Here is a 20,684-nt window from a genome sequence, read left to right as displayed (position 1 = left end):
AAATATAAACAGGACCAACAGGATTAATCCCTCAGACATTTACAATTTCAGAAGTCTGTATGAGCTGTGTGAGTGTTAGCAGATTTTATCTGCACACTTTACCATCGTACACTGGCTTGTCTGTCAAAGTCACAGTTATATGAAATAAGCCTATACATGCATATTGACAGGACAGAGTGAATTCTCATTAGTCTTTTATTTCACAATTTATTTTTCATTAAAAATATTTTCCAGCCTTGTAACTACTTAACTTTTATGAGATGGTTATGTAATATGGTATTGATTTTTTTTTCCAAGGGAAATTATATTGATTCAGAAGCTGTTAAAGGCGAGGTGCTAAAAGTTGGAAATAAGAGCTGTGAAAACCTCCTCCTGCAGTCAGAATCAATCCTGTGTACGGTTCCCAGCGATCTCCTGAAATCCAACAGTGAGCTAAATATAGAGGTGAGGCAACTACACCACACATGAGATATTAATGCCGTTTTTATTATTATTCACAGTGTCACTATTGAACCAATAAACTTTAAGCCTAAATAAAATTTAAGCCTAAGCCTGTGCTTACAGAGATATGTCTATCCCTGTTTGTTTGGGATGGAAATTCAAATAATATCTGCTATTTAAAAATAAATATGATCGTCATTGTTTTTATTACCTGTTTGTACAGAGCCTTTCTGGAGCCTTAGGCACAAAGTAGGACCTGAACTAAGCACAGAAATAAAATTATAGTTATTAATCCAAACACAAGAGGAAATGTGGGGAAGAATGAGAAGCTATAATGGAGGAGTTTTAGTTTGGAACTCACAAGCCCTTTTTTCAACAAAGCATTCTGCTGCGGTCAAGAGGATCAAATCTTTCCTGAAAGATTTTTTGGGGTTTTTTTTTGTCTGCATTTTATAGTTTCATTTCAATTCTTTTTGTAAGAAGAAGACACTTAGGACAAATGACTGAGTCATTGCTTTAAAGGTGGTCTCATTAGAGTCATTCAGTGTGCAACTGCAAATTTAAATTGTAGACATACTGATTTATAGAATAAGACATAAATCTTTCAATACATTTGTATTTTTTAAATATATAAAAAAAGGAAATTGGAATGGGATTACTTTTAAACTATGAAACTGCACTCTGATTCACTGAAACAGTGGAGACTTTGCTGCTCATATAAGTGTGGTTAGGATCAAAGTCTATGTAAGCTCTTTGAAGCAGGGACATCTATTCTTTCTATGTCTTTTTGGCATTCATCTCACAGGATCCTGGGCTGTGAATGATATTCCTACGTGCTACTGCAATCTAAGTAAATAGTAATAACTAATTTGATTTATTAATATAGTAACTAGTAATTTATTTTAGTTTAATTTCTTTTTAAAGTAGGTATTCATTTTCTTGGATACATCAGGCAAACTCTAAAATTAGATGCAGCTCTCCTTTTGGTGTAGGTCTCCCAGACTTCTAAGTGCCTGGTTTCATATAATACTTGTGCACAGATTCCATTCAGTTAATATGTTGTATTTTTACATATGCAACCAGGACTAACATTGCATTCTGTTAGTTCCACTATGTGATATTTTCTTAACCTCTAAGAAACAGGTATGAGTGACATGTTTCACGCACAGAAAAGAACAGAACGTGAAGGGGTTAAATAAGGTTTCTACTTGTTTACTGGCAAGGAGACTCAGAAATTGTAGTCTGCCCAGCGAAGAAGAAAATTTGCTCTTTTGACGGGCAAATCCATCATTGCAGTACCCAGAGGGATGAATTCCACAAGAGGAAAAGATGGCCAAATGCATTCCAACTGACTGAGCTAGTGCTGTGTGACCTAAAACAGTTTTTCCCAGTTAGCTGGCTTGGTGTTTGTTTGGTTGTTGGTTTTTGGGGTTGGTTTTTTTATTTTGTTTCTATAAACTGTCAGCAAGCTAGAAGCTGGCAAGGGACAGGCTCACGTGACCTTGGGAACTAAACTGCAAGCACGCTGTCAACAAGAGAGTGAGTTTGATGTTACAGCATGTTTAAGCCAGGATACACATTAAAGATAGTTGGGCTATTTTTTTAAATGTAAATCTCAGCCTATATAGCCATAGGCCCATTCTGTGCACCATATGAGTTAAAAGTATGAATTCAACATTTTGAATTAGCATCTGGTAACAGTGGAACCCTGTTATCCAGAGTGCATGCGAATGCATGCTGTGTGTGCAGTGTATCAAATACAGAGCTGTGTCACCACCAGGGCTCTGGAAGGTGAGAAATGAGCCATTAACATGTAGATCTGTTTTCATGTACACCAATATCACAGTTTCTCCACTCACAGTGTATTATTGCAGTACAGCGCCACAAAATCAAGATTTAATACATATGGGACATATCAGCTCATACTTTAGTACTAATAATCTAGTTCTTACTTGTCTTTGGAAATCCTTACCCTATTTTTTTTTCTTTGTTATTTCAGTGGAAGCAAGAAGTTTTGTCAACAGTTATCGGAAAAGTGCTGATCCGGCAAGATCAGAATTTCACGGGACTAATTGCTGGAATTCTTTCAACATCAATCTTAATTTTTATCTTTTTGGTGGTTTTCTTCTGGAGAAGGAAGAAGAAACAAATTAAAGGTTCATCATAGCCAATCCCATCAAATAATTCCATTATTCTCTTAGATTTTTAAAATTGACATAATTTTATGCTTTGCTTAACTGCTATGCATTGCCCTGTTGTAACCTGTCAGGAGAGGTTTCACAATCAAGTCCCAATGTTTAGCTGCATTTCAGTGCTTGGCAAGAGCCTGAGCTGGGTGAGGGGCCACATTATGCCTTAAGCAGAAGGATTTCTGGGGAATTCTGAGCTATTAGGAAAACTTAATAACTTCTTTTCCCTAATCAGCTTTGGAAGAGGGAATGAGTGACATGCATGGAATCACGAGTACTTTAGCTTCATCCAGTTGCCTTGCATTTCTCCAGGCTGTGCCTGAGTTGTGCAAGACAGGGCACTGCAGTCTCCTGGTCTCTTTTTACCTCAAATCTTGGTCAGACTCTGGTTCTTCTCTGGACCCTGTGTCTGGGTTTCCTTCCAGTGGGAGCTGCCACACTATGTAAGGTGGGAGGCAGAGAGGAGCTAGTGTATAACCAACTCTTGTCCTGATGCACTGTCATGGTCAGATCATTAAGCTGACCCTAGAGTCTTCCAAGCTGTTTTTGATCTTTCAGTATAGCTGCGAGTGGGTCTTCAACACAAGATTATTTTGCAGAAAATCTTGCACGGTAAAAATAGCTCAAGTTCAAGTCCTGCACATCTGCCACAGCAACAACCTGACCTTCTTCCCAGCAGAGCAGAACAACTAAATTTAAATAAATAGATAAATCGATATTGGCATACTGAAAACATGAGGGTTTTCTAATACTCCTTTCTCCTCTCCCTTCAGATCTTGGAAGTGACCTAGTTCGTTATGATGGCAGAGTGCACACTCCTCACCTGGACAGGCTGGTGAGTGCAAGGAGTGTAAGTCCAACAACAGAAATGGTTTCAAGCGAATCTGTAGACTACAGATCAACTTTTCTAGAAGGTATGCCTCTATTAGGAATCAGTATAGAGGATGTTTTACACATCTTGATTTTCATGTCTTCAGATGATAGCTATTTTGATCAGTATCCTAATTTCAGTTTCTCATCTGATTTGTCTGTGTCTGCATTTTTGGGACTCTCACATGTTCACAGGCTTGCTATTTTAACTGAGCTTCTCAGGGGCTTCCCAAGATTAAAGTGCAAAGGATTTTTCCTTCTACTCAGGTTGAAGGAATAAATAAAATACAATTAGTAAAAAACTCTCTGTAAGTATGCTCCACATGTTATTAGGAGCTAGTGTATATAGTGATTCTTTCTGTGTTGTTATAAGATCCATCACTCCATGTGCAAATCTGCTCTGAAAATACTAATTTTTACAATAACGTCAAGTGGCCGAAGGTTTAGTGTGTCTCAGTGACTTCCTACAGTTATAATAAACCAGTTCTGTTGGCCCAACATGAGACATGAAATTTTGTAAAATGATATTCTTTTGGCTGTTAATGCCCCTCCTGTAAAATGGGACATTGTATAATGCATAAATGTTAATTTTAAACATTAGACTAAAAGGATATGAAAACTGTGACAAATTGAATGGAGGTCCATGTGCGCTGTTATGCCTCTATCAGGGAAGAATAATCCTATGCCAAATATATTTTCGTGCTGTGTAATATGATTTTAAAGTGGGTATTCTTCAAAGAAGCAGTCTGCTACACCTATCATACCATGCTAGGCTCCTTGAACACATGCAGAGACCATGTCCTGTGATTACCATTAAAGAGCCTTTATCTATAAGGAGTTACTACACTATGGTGTGTGAGATATCACAGATATCTGTTAGTCTTGGTACAGACATAGTCTTGTACTATTTCAGGTGCTGCTGTATACAACACAGCAGAAAGAACTCTAAATCTTTATTCCACCTTTGCAAGCCCCAATCACAGAGCTGTCTGAGACACAAGCCTCTTCCCAGCTTCCCCTATTATTCTTTAATTGCTGCCACCAGCTCGTACAGGAAGTTTCTTGATTGAAAAATTTCCAAAGGGAAAGGAAAGCCCATGCCACTGGTTAGGAGGGAAAGTGGTACATGAGACATAATTTTGCAAAGATCCTTGGTGGAAGGTCAATCCACGGTGGTCCTGCAGACACTGTGTACTGGCAAAGCACAGTGGAGAGTGCATCCAAGAAGGGCATGTGTTCATCTAATGTTCCTGTAGTAATGTCAATATTATCAAAGAATAAAATAAAATAAAAAAAAACAATAGAAAACATGCAGGTTTACATTTAGCAGCTGTAAAAGTTATTTTGCAGCCATGGCTAGATTATTTTACTGTGTTTATTAAATAGATATTTGCCCTTAGTTACAAATAAACTGATAAGTTGTAGGAGTTGATATTTTTGCTCCTAGATAAAATAACAGAGTATTTCTCAGCACCCAGAGTGATAAAAGTACTTTATAAAAGTTTCACAAGTTTTATGCAGAAATAAATAAAGCATGTCTGTGCAATGTTTTGTTTTGTTTTGTTTTGTTTTGTTTTACTTTTTGTAATAAGATACCTGATGATTTCTGTTGGTAAATTTACTCCCCTTTTTTTGTTTTTGACCCTGGACTAAATTCAGCTCATCGACTCCACTGAAATCACTCCAGACTGAAATTGGTATAAACTAAACATGGTTCTTTCATTCAGTCACACAAAGTGCTAGGAAAAAAGGTTTTAAACAAAACCAATTTGAAATACCTGAACAACAGGCTGTTGGTAAAAAAAAGAAATCTCAAATAGATACTCCTGCTACGTTTCTGCTATATCTGATGGCTCATGTTATTTTCATGAGTAGCACCAACTGTATTATCTTCAGCAGTTACAGGAAATGAATCACCTCTAGGCATTTCCCTGGTTGAATATTTACCATTGGATAAATACACCTAGTCACCAGCACTTTGGAAACCTTCATGAAGTGTAATGCTCCCTACCAAATTAGAACATGACAATAATAGAAACCTTCATATTTTTAATTGTTCACTACCTCCTCCTCTGATATTGCTGTAATTTTTCTGGTTTTACTCTTGTTACACCCAGTTGCTAGAAATGCTGTAACTTCTATTTGGCAAGAAGTGACAAGGCTTCATTCCATCCCCTCAGAAAAGTGGAAGTTTTGCCATTTACTTTCATAAAAGTAGAGCTGAGACAAGCATAAGTTTCTAGTAACATGGTCTTTCTGGAGGTTGGCAGATTACCAATGCATATTTTCATTTTCCCTTTGTGACCAAAACTTCTGTAAAGCCAAGCCACTTCCAAACTGTTGAAATCAAACCTTGCTTACCAATGCAGTAAAGCTCTTCATTTTTCAAGGCGAAGTTTGAAAGGATTATAACAGTTTCTGTTCATTTTGCAGATCAGTTTCCAAGCATATCTCAGAATGGATCGTGCAGACCTGCCCAGTATCCTCACTCTGACCTCTCCCCGATTCTGTCTAGTGGAGACTCAGATTTAGCCAGTCCACTTCTCCAGACTAATGTCCACATTGACATCAGTGCCTTAAATCCCGACCTGGTCAAAGAAGTGCAGCATGTGGTTATTGGTGCCGACAGTCTGATTGTGCACTTCAGTGAAGTAATAGGAAGAGGTAGGTACTGCAACTCTTATATTGCAAACTGCTCCCCTTTTTGCACAGCCATTCATTGTAAATCATAATGAATAAGGTGTCTTATTTTCAAGCTTTTTAGCTCTTATAGCATTGCATGCCATGCACTGAATCAAGGGGGAAATGAAGGGGCTTTCCTTTGAAGTCAGTGCAGTTGATCAGTTGGAGAAGACACCATCAGGAGGGAGTCTGCCAACTAAGAAGGCTTTTTTGAATCCATGGACTTGCTGGTCCCCCTCCAGCTGCCTCACTCTCACCCTTTTCCAGGCTACAGAAAGCTCAACCAGGGCTTCTGATCCCTGGGGCTGTGGTATGGGAGTGAATCTGTCACAGGATATTATGTGAAACCTAAGGCACACACCTAAATGGCAGGGGATGCTGAGGCAGGAACACAAGTGACCTTAAACTTGGAGCCTATTTGTCAGGATTGCTACATGACACAGCAGAGTCCTGCAGTCGTTAGTGTATGCAGTAAAAGTCACCATGGCCCAGGTGAAATGCCCACACCCCTTTTCCCTCCTCAGGTTTCCACCAAGTCTGAGGAATTTGCTGCTTGTTTCCTCCCAGCAAATGCTCTTCATATCACCTCATTCCTCTCATGCCAGCTGCAGAAATATGTGGTTTCTGATTCACTTCCCCTTAGTTTTGTCCCTGATTTAGCAAGTCTCCTATTTTTCTAAATTTCTCTCATCACTTTTATTCCTCTACATCTTCATAAGCAAGTTCCCTTCACCTTTCATAGCCCAAGCCAGTATTTCTGTTAGGGCAATTCTTAAACTCTGTATGATTGAGTACCTGCTAGTAACCAAAGTACAGACTGGATTTTCAGTATTTCTGCAGATCATGCATGAGAGGTCTCTTGTTGAGTATCAGAATACTGATAAAAAATTGGCTATAAATTATATTCTTAATGCCTCCTCTGCAGGACAAGAGCCACAAATCAAACAAACAGTCAGTGTGTTTCACTTCTATGTATTACACTTCATCATCCCCAAAGCAAGGGTGGGCCTTTTTCTTTTCTTTTTTGTTTTGGAAAACTCCAAGTAATTTCCCATTTTTTAAATGTTGAAAAAAATCTGGAATGACCCCAAAATAATTAACCGTTTTAAATTTTCTCCTTTCTAACCAGAAGTGAGCCAAAACCCAAAATATTTTAGACACACCCAATCCAAGCTTTAGGATTTGTGCCTGGGGTTCAAGTAATCTGTGGTCTGATGGGATTTTAGTTGCTTTTATAAAACAAACTTTGGATTAATTTTACCTCAAGCCAAAAGCAAAATCAACTGAGCTCTGACCAGAGCTTATGACTGGAACATAGTAAAATTAATCAGATAGTCTTGTTCTCTCACACTGAAGAACTCACACTTATTTAAAAAACAAAAACAAAAACAACAACAACAAAAAAAAAACCAAAAAAAAAAAAAAAGCTTTCTAAATGCAATTATTAGTATTTTAAGTGTCCAGTAAATAGTTCATCTATGAAAGAAAGCCACAACTGTATGTACATAATTTGAGTTGGAGAAATTAATGCGTGAGCCTGGAGCTCAAACTTCACTGTTTCCCAAACTGGTAAACCTGACTTACTAAACATAGTAAGTTTTGGTAGACAATATCATTTGCTTGACTGGAAAGCACAGGATTTCTGTGTCCCTGGCAGTTCATTTCACTGTTTAGACCATGAGAAAGAAGGCAAATTTTGTTCATCATCTTTTAGTGATATTTTATACTTGGAACTAGGCCATAGAAAAAACAGCCAAGTGGTGTCATCAGTCTGTGATCAGTAGAGCAACTCCCAAACTATCCATGGCCAACACATCACCTTTAACATTTTCCATGGAATAGCAACACCTGAGCAACTGTAATCCCAGAGTGGCTGTCTTTTCCATCAACGCATCAGATGTATCAAGTTTTTACAGTCCAGTGGACCACTTAGCATGGGCTTGCAGATCACTGGGAACCACCAATTCAGTGGTCATGTTGGCTCCTAACTGCTCCCTGTGCTTTCCAGGTGTCTTCCTTTGACACCTGTGTCACAGGAGAAGATGATGGGAATGGGCTGACATGGGTTTTGTGTGCGTAGTCATTACAAGAACATGAAATACTTGTGGCGCCAGCCTTGTCATTATTTATACTCTCCATTTAGGCCAAGAAATACCAATTATGCTGCAAATAGAGTTTTCATTTTATGTAATGATGGTTTTATAAAATGGTGATTTTATGAATGGTGGTTTTATGTAATGGTCCTATTCCATTTATTTAATATGTTAGTTAGGAAAGTATATATTACAAGTGTTGGGAATTGGACAGAAATGGAATGTGATCATTTTCTTACAGTATAATTGCTACCCAATTATGGAAAATACCAGAAAGCTAATTTGACTTCTTAAAGCTAATACGGCTCATTTTTTTACACAGGACATTTTGGCTGTGTGTACCATGGGACATTGCTGGATAACGATAGCAGGAAAATTCATTGTGCTGTGAAGTCACTGAATAGTGAGTTACATGTTTAATACTGAGACATTACGATTAATTCCAAAGATAACTGGGGTGAACCAATAAATTCCAGTGAAGCATACATTCACAAACAAAGATTCTTAGTTGCAGCTGAATCAGATTTATCTTTGGAGCAATTCCAGTTACTTCAGACTACCACAACTCTTTGGCATATATTTTACATCAAATGAAATGTCCATATATTTCCTCTACAAAGAAAAGAAAGATGGAAAATAAGGGAAAGGTAGCATTATTTTTTTATTCTACTGAGTACTAATGATTTGGTTTGGAAGCTAAATTGCTGAAGAGAGGGCAAAACTGCTGGAAAAACAGGAAGATACTATAACAACATTTATTAAGGACTTCACTCAAGTGTTTTTATTCAATTTTGAATCATACAAAATAAGAAATGAAGAAACAGAATTAAAATCACCAACAGCCTGTTGGTTATTTTGGTTTGGTTATTGAAGGAAAATCAATGCACATAACCTGGTTGTAATGTGGGAGGTGGAGAGCATGTTTGTAGTCTCTCACTATCACTTTGTTATACGAGATGCTATAGAGAAATAAACCCTAGTTTGTTTCTGTTTCTTTTAATTAACTCCTTTTATTACTGGATTTCTCAGGGATTACAGACCTGGAAGAAGTAGCTCAGTTTCTGAAAGAAGGAATAATCATGAAAGATTTCACTCATCCCAATGTTCTGTCGCTCCTGGGGATCTGTTTGCCCAACGAAGGATCCCCATTAGTCGTTCTTCCATACATGAAACATGGAGACCTTCGAAACTTCATTAGGAATGAGACTCACGTAAGTACCTGGTGAGGTATAAATGGCAATGCAAGTCTGGCCACGCCCTGCTCCAACACCACACATTACCAGCTCTCATAATTACATTATGTCTGCAACTTACTGCTGTTACTACACCTTAACCTTTAGCACTTGCTTAGTCTGGCATCGAGCCCAGCCACAGCACTGCCACTCCTTCCCCTCCCCTTCAGATTCCTCTCTAGAATGTTTCCCAGAAATTATCAGCAATAAGTATTTCTCATTTCCCATCCATAAGCCTCTTTATAAACAAATGTGTTTATGAGATCTACGTTCAGGGGCCCAATCATTTGCTGGTTAAACTGCCACATCTCTGTTGACTTTAGCACAGCTGTGCCAGTCATCAACATCTGCTCCTCCAGCTCCTAGGTAAAGGAACTCCATGTCCAGCTAGTGTCACAGTTCATTTATTATCAATATTTTTTCTTCTTAAGAAAGAAAAACATGAACTGTTATACAAACAATGAGTATTCTCCTATCAGCAATCTTCCACATTTCTATTGAAAGACTGTAGATTGTGCCTCACTACTTTCTCTCAAGTAGGAGACCACAGATCTTACCTCAGGCAGTGTAAGCCCACTTTATACTGTAGTATTTCACAGTATTTCCTATTTCACAGTATTACAACCAACAGGATTTTGTCCTTGCTTTTATGGTAATCAGCAATAGCCAGTACAATTTAAAAAAATGCATTTCGACCAATTTTTGGAGGAGTTAAGCTTTCTGAGGCTGGAACCTGCTCCCATTTGAGCTTCTTTCATTCTACAAGCACCAGGGCCGTTGTCTGTAAATAGTGCCACGGTCCCTCCTGAAATAAATAGAATAATGAGCACACTTGAATCAGATTGTTCCACAGAAAAAAAAATATAAGGAGCAATATCAAAACCACAAAAATCTGTAGGATCATTACTATTACATAACAAGTCATATGATTGCCCATAAAAGATTACATGTTTATGTTTATATTTATTTTGATATTTAACATTTTGAGTATCATCTCACCATGTAGGCAAGCAGAAAGAGTTAAAAATCATTGCCAGAAATCTTCCTCTGGTAACTGCTAAGGTCTCATTTGCCTTTTTCATGACATCATACTGATGCACCTTTTTTGTCCCAAATAAGACTACTTTCTCTTTTCTTGGTCATCTCCAGCTGTTGAGCTCCAAGTTCATAATTAGTACCTTCTACTGAGTTATATGCTATCACTTCTAAGTCCACATAAGTGAATTTTTTGTATCATCTGTGATGCTGAGGTTTCAGCATACTGTTCCACTTCCCAGGCCAGGTTATGCTGCTTATGCTGCAAACTCTACTCTTCTGGAGACTGTCAGCTCTTTTGTTTTCTTTGAGTGTGTTTTCTCACTGGGGATAAGAAGTTGACTTAAACCAGTTTCAGTACAAGCATCAACCTTTCTTGATCATTCTGGTGGCAGGAGAGGTGTGTAAAACCTAAAGAGTCACAGCACAAAGCAGTCTGATGCTTGCTTTATGAAAGCTTCTGCATTGATTTTATCATAAATGTTTGTATTTTACAGAATCCAACAGTAAAAGATTTAATTGGATTTGGCCTTCAGGTCGCAAAAGGAATGAAATACCTTGCAAGTAAAAAGTTTGTCCATAGAGATTTGGCAGCAAGAAACTGTATGTAAGTACAAACATCTACTTTCAGCCACGTTACCACACTCTTCTGTGTATAACAGTGAGGTGAGATAAACTGGAGTGTCCAGGATTCTTCTACTTTTTAGTCAAAAGATGGTTGTTTTTTCACTGCTCTGCAATTATACTCATGTTTGTCTTTCATACTGATGAGCTACTCATCTTGCTAAGGGCTCATTTCTTACACATAAGCTTTTCTTGAGTGTGAGAAATAAGAAAGCTGAGGTGAAAGTGTAGCCTCTCAAAATCATTGGTTAGAGTTTAAAAGGCATCTCCTAAGGGAAGTTAAACTGCTGTTGCCTCAACTTGCTGTGCTTCCACCCAGCCTCTTCAGAAGCAGCATGTCTCTGCTGCCACACCTAACCAGGAGGGAGGGGAACACAGGGGAACTTTGTGAGAAAAACACGAACACAAAGAAACACCAGTGAGACTTCTTGACAGTAGTCTTTCATTACATGAGTATGCGCTTACTTTGGCTCAACTAGGCACACAAATTAACATTCAAAGAATCTTACTAGTGTCTGAGAAGCCAGACAGTTCAGTTCCCACAAAGACGAATTGATACAGGAGTTACCAATATGATTATGCTGATTTATCACTGATGTTGTGAATTAATGAGGCACAGCCTTAAACATTAAAGTTTATTTTTAGCACATCATAAACTGGAACTCTGGCTGCAAAAAGGTCATTAACCTGTGACATCAGATGTCTTATTCTTTTTTCAAGGGTGCATACCCGTGCAGCTAAACAGCCTCTGAAAAAGAACATTTTCTTACAGGTACTGGCTTTTTTAAGGGATGAAAAAAGCCACAAGCAGATTTTCAGATTTCCTAAGAAGGAATGCATTGGGTTGCTGAACAAAAGACCTAGTTCATCTAATCAAAGTGCAAATAGTGGAAACAGGACATTCCCCTTGGCCTACTGTCTCTTCCTTGGGTGAGGAAGGAACAGCTCTCAGGGTGTCTCACATGACCACTGAATGACTGCTTTTGTACTTCTATAGGGATCAGCACTTCAGAGCCTGGAGAGCTTCTGCCACAACACCCACTTTCCCCAGTGGCCATGTGCAATCCAACACTCAGTACAGGTCCTGCTACAGTGGTGATGTCTATCAGAAAGGAAGCTAGCATGCTAGCTAGTCCTCAGAGACTCTTATCTCTATTCCACTATCCCAGAAGAGGTGCAGAAACCTCCTATGGCATAAACTGTTTCTTGTTGACCCATCAAAGTTCCCTCCTACTACCTTCATCAGATTAAGTTACAACATCAGTCAATACAGCAGATGGTTCTGTCCCATGCACTAGGACCTCAACAGACCAGAGTTGTCCAGACAGAAACCTCATAAATTCAAGGGAAATGCCATGTGTAGACAATGAGACAGGATCATTTAGCCTAGAGAAGGTTCAAGGGGATCTTATCCATATGTATAAATACCTGATATGGTGGATTAAAGAAGAGGAAGCCAGATGCTTCTAAGTGGTGCCCAAGCACAGACCAAGAGGCAGCAGGCACAAACCAAAATAGAGAAAATTACATTTAAACATAGTAATGCTTTTATTGTATGGATGACTGAACACTGGCCCTGGTTGCCAGAGAGGTAATGGAGCCCTTTTCCTTGCAGATATTCAAAACCCATCTGGTCATGGTTCTGAGCAACCTGCAGTAGCAGACCCTGCTTTGAGCAGGGGAGATAGCGGTGAACTAAATGATCTTCAGGAGCCCCTTCCAGCCACACCCATTCTGTGACTGTGTGATGCTGTAAAGAAGCCCAAAACAAAGTGCTTGCTGTGACTAGGTCTGCACATGTAAAGAAGGATAGACTTGAAAATGCCAGCACCCACACTGTCTGTTTGTGACAATGATACCATTTATCAGGACAAATACCAAGCTTAGGAGAAGCAGAGCTAAGGAGGTCTTCTGGTATGGCTGAGCTGTAACCCCAACAGAACTTTTGTTATGCCATCATTTTCCCCCACAACAGACACCAAACTCATCCTTAGTTACAGGACTACATTATTACATAAAGGCAGCCACTGAGATAATGATGGATCCCTTCTCATCAAAACTGTGAGTAAGTAGGAAAGGTGATGCATTGACAGAAGAAAAAACAGCTGTGGAAGAAATGATGTAGAACTCAATCAGAATATACAGGCTATTAGCAAAAATCTTTTTATACATAGCAATTGTTTTAAAATAACTGTAATTCAAATTGTATTATCAAAACAATATCCGTCATTTCCTGAGTTCATTCACTGTGTTAAATGGGTGTCAAATATACTTTGCTGCACTTTTGTTTCAGTGTTACATTAGTTCATAGATCCCAAATAAAGTACTGCTATCCAAAGTCACAGTCTCAAAAATGCAAGGTGGTCATTATAATTCACCAACACAGTAAATCTTGCCTGCTCAGTTGCAAATAATACCTTTTGTCATTTCTCTAGGTTGGATGAAAAATTCACTGTCAAGGTTGCTGATTTTGGTCTTGCTAGAGATGTTTATGATAAAGAATACTACAGTGTGCACAATAAAACAGGAGCTAAACTGCCAGTGAAATGGATGGCTTTAGAAAGTTTACAAACCCAGAAGTTCACAACAAAGTCAGACGTGGTAATGTACAAACATATTTGTATCACCTATTTATTTCTTTTATATTGCCTGAGGCATCTTTCTAGTATTTAATTAATGGAACAACTCCAAATCAAAACTTATATTTGAATCTATCTTTTGTTCACATAAGAAAAAAAGAGTCTTCTTACATCCAGAGAGTGTATTTGTCCCAGTCACAAAGGAAAAATTTGTTGACCTGATTATATCTTACTGCTCAGGAAAGAATCAGGAGTTCAACCCTGTTCCAGGGGAAACTAAGGACATTCCAAGAAGCCAAGTTGGAGCTGAACCCTGCTATAGGAGGGGCTCTGGAAAGCTTGACAGAACAGGTTAACTTGGAGACTTGTAAAAGTTCATAGCTCTCCAAAATACTTTATTTGCTTTATAAATACTAACTGGCTGCCTAGAGCAATCTCAAGTATTACCTGGCCATTTATGAAGAAAAAAATGTTACAATGAAGTCAGTTGGCTGGATTGCTTTGTATTTTAGCACTCCATTCAATCCAGATTCAGACTGACCTGTGATGCATAGCATTTTCACTATGAATATTGTCTTCAGCACATATTTACACAGAGTTAGTCAGATCATCAGTTCATATAAACTGGCAGAGCTCCATTAACCTCAAAAAAGGTCTGCCAATTTATACCAGCTAAGTAGCAGGCCTATAGGCTTTTATCTTCTTTCATTTACTTAGATGAAATTTGCTGGCTCTTATTTAAGTGCCTTCTCAAGTCCCTACAGCATTTATTAGCCCACTTAAAAGAAACCTGAATGCAGTAAAACAACTTTTCAAAGGGAAAATCCATGCAGTTGAATGTTTAAATCTGTCAAACCGTCTTCTAAAACAGGAATGTAAAGCCCTCCAACTCTTTAACTTTTTATTTATTTCTTTGTTTTCTTAGTGGTCCTTTGGTGTATTGTTATGGGAACTTATGACACGAGGGGCACCACCTTATCCTGATGTAAATTCTTTTGATATAACTGTTTACTTACTACAAGGAAGAAGGCTGCTGCAACCTGAATACTGCCCTGATCCACTGTAAGTAAATAGTTTGCAAAGACTTCTGCAAATGCTGATGATTCTGGCACTGTAGTAATTGAGACTCTGGGAGGAAAGAGAAAGTTGGGGTTTTTTTTCTTTTTATGTGATTTCATAACTGAACACTTCTTTTATTTGAATGGCAGGTATGAAGTCATGTTGAAGTGCTGGCATCCAAAACCTGAGATGCGTCCAGCATTTTCTGAACTTGTTTCAAAAATATCAACAATCTTCTCCACTTTTATTGGGGAACACTATGTTCATGTCAATGCTACTTATGTCAATGTGAAGTGCATTGCTCCCTATCCTTCTCTTCTATCATCACAAGACAACACAGACGTGGATGTTGACACATGACGGGTATGTCTGAAATTAAGGAAAATCCATTCTTAGTTGTATGAACAAAAAGCAAAACATTTTGTCCACTAGTTTCTACTGCCCGGTCTTTGTGAGAACACTGTTGCACATGTTTATGTTGTTGCCCAAGTTGCACTAGTAAAAGGACACAATATCATATTGTTTAAGGATACAGGATTCCATAAACATCACAGTAATTTCCAAGTATTTGGAGAACGCCATCAATTTACCAAATAGAAATACGGTGTGCTACCATCCAGAGCTAGCTCCCACAAACTGTCATTAATGTGTACTCAGACCCAAGAACAAAGACTGATCATTAATGCCATGAAAGTAGAACATCAATCAGTATGGCTGGAAGGACTGTTATTGTGCATGTACTTTAGGATAACGAGCAGTGCAGAAATGGTTTTCACACAAAAGGCCAAGAAATGCAATGAGAATTACAAGAGTTTAAAATGTATTTTCATTCCACATGGGGCAAACTTTGGATTTTTGAACTACATCAACAAGGTTTCTAAGAACCTAGGCAGCCAACATAGCCGTCCTCATGGGTGTCTTAACAGAAATCAAAATCAAGAAAGAGTGTGCAGTAAAATAAGTATAGAAAAGTATGATTGAGTGAGGAGTGGGTGAGGAATGCCAAGAAAAAACTGGAACTGAACCTGGCAAGGGATGCAAAGAATAACAGAAATGGCTTCTACAGGTACGTTAATCGGTAAAGTAAAGACAAAGAAGGTGTTCCCCCTCTGTTAAACAATGCTGATGGATGAGGAGAAGTCTGAGGTACTTAACTTTTTTTCCTCAGTCTTCAATGGCTACATCTCTTCTCACACCTCTTGAATGGATGGATAACAGGATGAGGATGGGGAGAGCAAAGCCCTTCCCACTGTAAGCGAAGACCAGGTTCATGACCACCCAGCAAACCTGAGTGTGCACAAGTCTATGGGACCTGATGAAATGTATCCCAGAGTTCTGAAGGAACTAGCTGGTGCAGTTGCCAAGCTGCTCTCCATGATATTCAAAAGTCATGGCAGTCAGGAAAAGTCCGAGGTGACTGGAAAAGGGGGAACAGTGTACCTGTCTTTTAGGAAGAGAACAAAGAACAACCCTGGAAACCACCAACCTGTCAGCCTCAGCTCTGTGCCTGGGAAGGTCATAGAACAGATCCTCCTAGAAGGCACATGAAGGACAGGGCGGTCCTTCACCCGAATTCAAGACACCAGCATAGCTTCTCCAAGGGCAAGTCAAGTTCTGCCTGACCAGCCTAGTGGCCTTCTATGATGGAGTGACTACACCAGTGGAAAAGAGGAGGTGTGCATATGTCATTTATCTAGGCTTCTCTAAAGCTTTTGCCATGGCCCCCCACAATGTCCTCTCTAAACTGGAGAGAGATGGATTTTGATGTTTAGATGTTTTGATGTTTTGATGGTTAGATGAATAAGAAGGTTTTTGGCTAGTCACATCCAGAGGGATGTGGCTCAATGGCTCAGAGTCCCAATGGGCATCAGTGACAAGTGTGTCCCTCAGGGGTCAGCACTGGGACCAGTGTTATTTAATATCTTCATTAATGACACAGACAAAGGGCTCAAGTGCACCCTCAGCAAATTTGCAGATGACACCAAGCTGAGTGGTGCCGTTGACAAGTCTGAGGGATGGGATGCCATCCAGAGGGACCTGGACAAGCTCAAGAAGGGGGCTGGTGGAAATGCCAAGAGTTGTAACAGGACCAAGCGCAAGGGGCTGCAGCAGGGTCAGGACAACCCCTGAATCAACAGAAGGCTGGGGGTGAACAGATCCAGAGCAGTCCTGCCAAGAAGGACTTGGGGTGCATGAGAGGCTGGACATGAGCAGGCAAAGTGCCCTCCCAGCCCAGAAAGCCAGGTGTATCCTGGGCTGCATCAAGAGCAGTGTGGCCAGCTGCTCAAGGGAGGGGATTCTGCCCCACTGCTCCACTCTGGTGAGACCCCACCTGGAGTGCTGCATCCAGCTCTGGGGCCCCATCACAGGAAGGACATCAATCATCAGCCATGATGATTAGAGAGCTGGAGCACCTCTCTAGTGGGGAAAGGCTGGGAGAATTGGGATTGTTCAGCCTGGAAGAGAGAAGGCTTTGGGGTGACCTAATTGCAGACTTCGAGTACCTGAAGGGAACGTGCAGGAAGGATGGAACAAGACTATAAAGGCATGAAGTGACAGAACAAGGGGGAATGAGTTTAAACTGAGAGACAGTAGGTTTAAATTAGATATTGGGGAAAAATATTTTTAGTGTGAGGGTGGTGATACTGGAACACGTTGTCCAGGGAAGTTGTGGATGCCCCATCCCTGGAATTTTCAACATTCATCACTGTACCCACAGCAGAGGGGCTGGAACTATATGATCCTCAAGGTTCCATCCAACCTGGGCCATTCTATGATTCTATGTCTTACTAGTTCTCTGGTATAGTCAGACGGTACAAAAACCAAAGGGAAAATCATCTAGCTCAAAGCATTTCTAGTGTCAACATTATTCCAACATGCAACCATTTCTTTGAGTCAAACAGTCTATAGCAACAGATGTCTTGCTGAAAAATTAAAAGCCTCCATTTCTTTCAATAAGCAATGGATCACTCTGAGAACTAAAACTTGAAGGCTGCTGTCTGGTGAGTCACTTGGAGCAGCTGAAGCTCTGCCACCTACCCTTGGGTGGAGCTACTGACGTGACTAAGGAGCGGAGGTGTTGCAGGCAGCCCTGACCTAAAAACACACCACCATAGCAGGCTTATCAGTAACTTCTTCATACCAGCCCTGAAGAGCAGAGAAGACTGATCAAAAGAAGAAATGGCTTTGGGCCCTCTTTACTCTCCTCTTGGATCACACAACCCAGTGAATTACCTACTTTTAATGCTAAGTTATGACCAGAGAAACAATTTTGAAAAGAGATAGTAAATAAAACTTCTATTCATTAGGGAAGAGTACTATAACTTTAGGGCAAACATCACATGTCATTTCTGTTCCTGTGGAATTCTGTGCATACTACTGTATAGTTTGTTTAGAATAGGATAGAACTGGGTTTGCTGGTGTAAACACATAAAGTATTCTATTTTTATATTAAAAAAAGTTTATTTTTAATGACATTTACAAAGTTTGGTTAGGCCACAAAATACTGCACTGTGAACATTTCAGAAAATGTATGCCAATGTACATGATTCATAAACTGTAGCAACCTTAGGAAATACTGTGTAAATATTAAAAAGGAAAAGAACTGACTGTAAACACACTCCACCGTAAGTATATCTCCATTGCTGCAGGCAAACCATTTCAAGATCTTCAAAGAGAGGTAATGCAGATAAAGAACTGATATATGGGAGATATATCGTTCATGGGAGACTGTGTTATAACTGAGAGATTTATAATGAGGGCAGGAGTGTGTAGGCAAGCTATGAGCAGATAATATTGTATTGTGTTTCATCACCACTTTCATTTCAGAAATGAACTTTCATGTCTGCTGAGAGTGATACTAATTGTAGATTGCTCAAGGACAAAAGGCTTTGCTGCAGGCAAAAAAAAATCATCTCTATGGTTGTTAAAACAGCTAAGGAAGTTTATGACACATAGATTTGGAGAAGTTACTCCAAACTTGTACGTACATGCTTGAGGAACGCTGCAATGTGAAACAGAGGACATTTTTTACTATTTATGGACTTTTGCTTAATAAAGTTAATGTTGTGTCTGGGACACCTGTAAGAATATGTGATTCTGGTAAAGATTTGATGTTAGTAAGTTCATATATCTGCAAAGAGCTGAATGGTACTTATGTTTATAGTTGTTGTTATGACCGAATAAACACGTTATTAAAATGAATTACTGTAATACTTTAAGCTCCATAATTACTGTTCACATTGACTGTTAAACTGACAAGTCTGTCCATATGCTTTTTCTGAGTAACACGGGAAGAGCAACCTGTGGAACTGTGGGAGAGAAGGGAAAAAACTCAGAAACCTAAAAATACAGAGTGCACCAATAAATCAAACACATAGTTCATCAGCCTCCTAGCCATTAATATGTCAGAGAAAGATGCTGAATATTTGTCAACAACTGTGGCTTAGTTTGTTTGAATAGCAAGCCTCTTGCCTAACCACAGGCTGTACCCATTAAGAGCCTTGCAATTCTTGATGTACTTAGAGTTGGGGTGGCATTTGAAGCTTGGAATTTAACTATCAAAAGGAGTACCTGCGTGACCCAACAAGGATGCCAGCACTTGTGTTTGGTATCCAAGTCCCTAATCAGTCATGATCCACAAGAAATTTCAAGTACCTGAATCTGTGTCCCTCAGGGTCATCCATCCTGCATTTAATGTCTGCAAGGTGTTTTTTATCTGTGACACGTGAAGAGAAAAATCCATGGGGCTCTTGGTTCTTCTAGAGCAAGAGGAGCCTGCCCCACCCTTCTTCCACACATTTCCTCCCAGTTACATAAGATGTCTCCCACTGAATTCACAGATTTCCTTTTGTGAAGAGCATTTTAAGTGGGTACCCCACAAACACTGCAATACACACTGTCCTGTGCCACTCTAAGTCGGACCCTGCAAGCTTATTTCTCCAGTGGCTTATCTCATTTTGTACTTGCCTCACTCAAAAATATTTCAATGCACATCATCTCATTGACAGCAGACTGAACACGAGCCAGCATGTACCCAGGTGGCCAAGAAGGCCAGCAGCACCCTGGGTTGGATCAGGAATAGTGTGGCCAGCAGGACCAGAGAAGTGATTCCTTTCCTGCACTCAGCACTGGTGAGGCCACATCTTGAGTGCTGTGTCCAGCTCTGGGCCCTTCAATTTAGGAAGGATGTTGAGATGCTGGAGCATGTTCAGAGAAGGGCATTAAGGCTGGTGAAGGGTCTGGAACACAAATCCTCTGAGGAGTGGCTGCGGGAACTGTGGTTGTTTAGCCTGGAGAAGTCTCAGGGGAGACCTTATTGCTCTTGCAACCACCTGAAATGAGGCTGTAGCCAGGTGGGGATCAGCCTCTTCTCCCAGGGAACCAGCACCAGGACAAGAAGACACAGTCTTAAGCTGGGCCACGGCAGCTGGCAGTTTAGGTTGGAAGAAGTTCTTCACAGAAAGGGTGAGCGAGCATTGGAATGGGCTGCCCAGGAAGGTGGTGGAGTCACTGTCCCTGGATGTGTTTTAGAAAAGACTGGATGTGGCACTCAGTGCCATGGTCTAGTTGACAAAATGGTGTTAGGTCATAGGTTAGACTTGATGATCTCAAAGGTCTCCAACCTAATTAATTCTGCAATTTCAACTGATTAAAAACAGCATTTATATGCTCTTGCCATTTCAAAATATCAGGAAAACCCAACATCAAAATGTATTTTCTCCAAACACATTTACTTCTGAACAAAAAATATATATGCTCAGTTTCACCTCAAAGTGTATTTCAGGGAGAAGTTCAGACTTAATGATCCCTAGAGGTCCCTTCCAACCCTAAATATTCTTTTATTCTGTGAAAAAGGCATTGAAAATAGTAGCCAAGAAT

General features: G+C 39.7%; 1 protein-coding gene and 1 long non-coding RNA gene across 3 annotated transcripts in view; one reads left to right on the top strand and one right to left on the bottom strand.

Annotated features, from left to right (window-relative positions):
• The window catches only part of MET (MET proto-oncogene, receptor tyrosine kinase), a 90,474-nt gene extending 71,317 nt beyond the window's left edge, over positions 1–19,157 (top strand). The window contains exons 12-21 of the mRNA XM_066183051.1: positions 298–444; positions 2,441–2,597; positions 3,404–3,544; positions 5,934–6,164; positions 8,598–8,678; positions 9,305–9,486; positions 11,040–11,149; positions 13,602–13,767; positions 14,671–14,807; positions 14,954–19,157. Of these exons, the coding sequence (XP_066039148.1) occupies positions 298–444; positions 2,441–2,597; positions 3,404–3,544; positions 5,934–6,164; positions 8,598–8,678; positions 9,305–9,486; positions 11,040–11,149; positions 13,602–13,767; positions 14,671–14,807; positions 14,954–15,164 (1,563 nt within the window). The 3' untranslated portion in view covers positions 15,165–19,157. The remainder of the gene's footprint in view (positions 1–297; positions 445–2,440; positions 2,598–3,403; positions 3,545–5,933; positions 6,165–8,597; positions 8,679–9,304; positions 9,487–11,039; positions 11,150–13,601; positions 13,768–14,670; positions 14,808–14,953) is intronic.
• The window catches only part of LOC136289342 (uncharacterized), a 31,866-nt gene continuing 20,589 nt past the window's right edge, over positions 9,408–20,684 (bottom strand). The window contains exons 4-5 of one of the 2 annotated variants that reach the window (XR_010720766.1): positions 10,065–10,312; positions 9,408–9,494 (exon numbers count right to left, since the gene is read on the bottom strand). This is a non-coding gene — a long non-coding RNA (uncharacterized lncRNA). Of the gene's footprint in view, positions 10,313–20,684 lie in introns of both variants that reach the window. The other variant, XR_010720765.1, reaches the window with a different exon arrangement.

This window comes from Chamaea fasciata, unplaced genomic scaffold, assembly GCF_029207755.1.
Source record: "Chamaea fasciata isolate MVZ Bird 193981 ecotype frontalis unplaced genomic scaffold, bChaFas1.0.hap1 SCAF_5, whole genome shotgun sequence".
Lineage (NCBI taxonomy): Eukaryota > Metazoa > Chordata > Aves > Passeriformes > Sylviidae > Chamaea > Chamaea fasciata.
The sequence above is the reverse complement of the archived record's forward strand: the minus strand, read 5'-3'. Positions and strand labels throughout refer to the sequence as shown.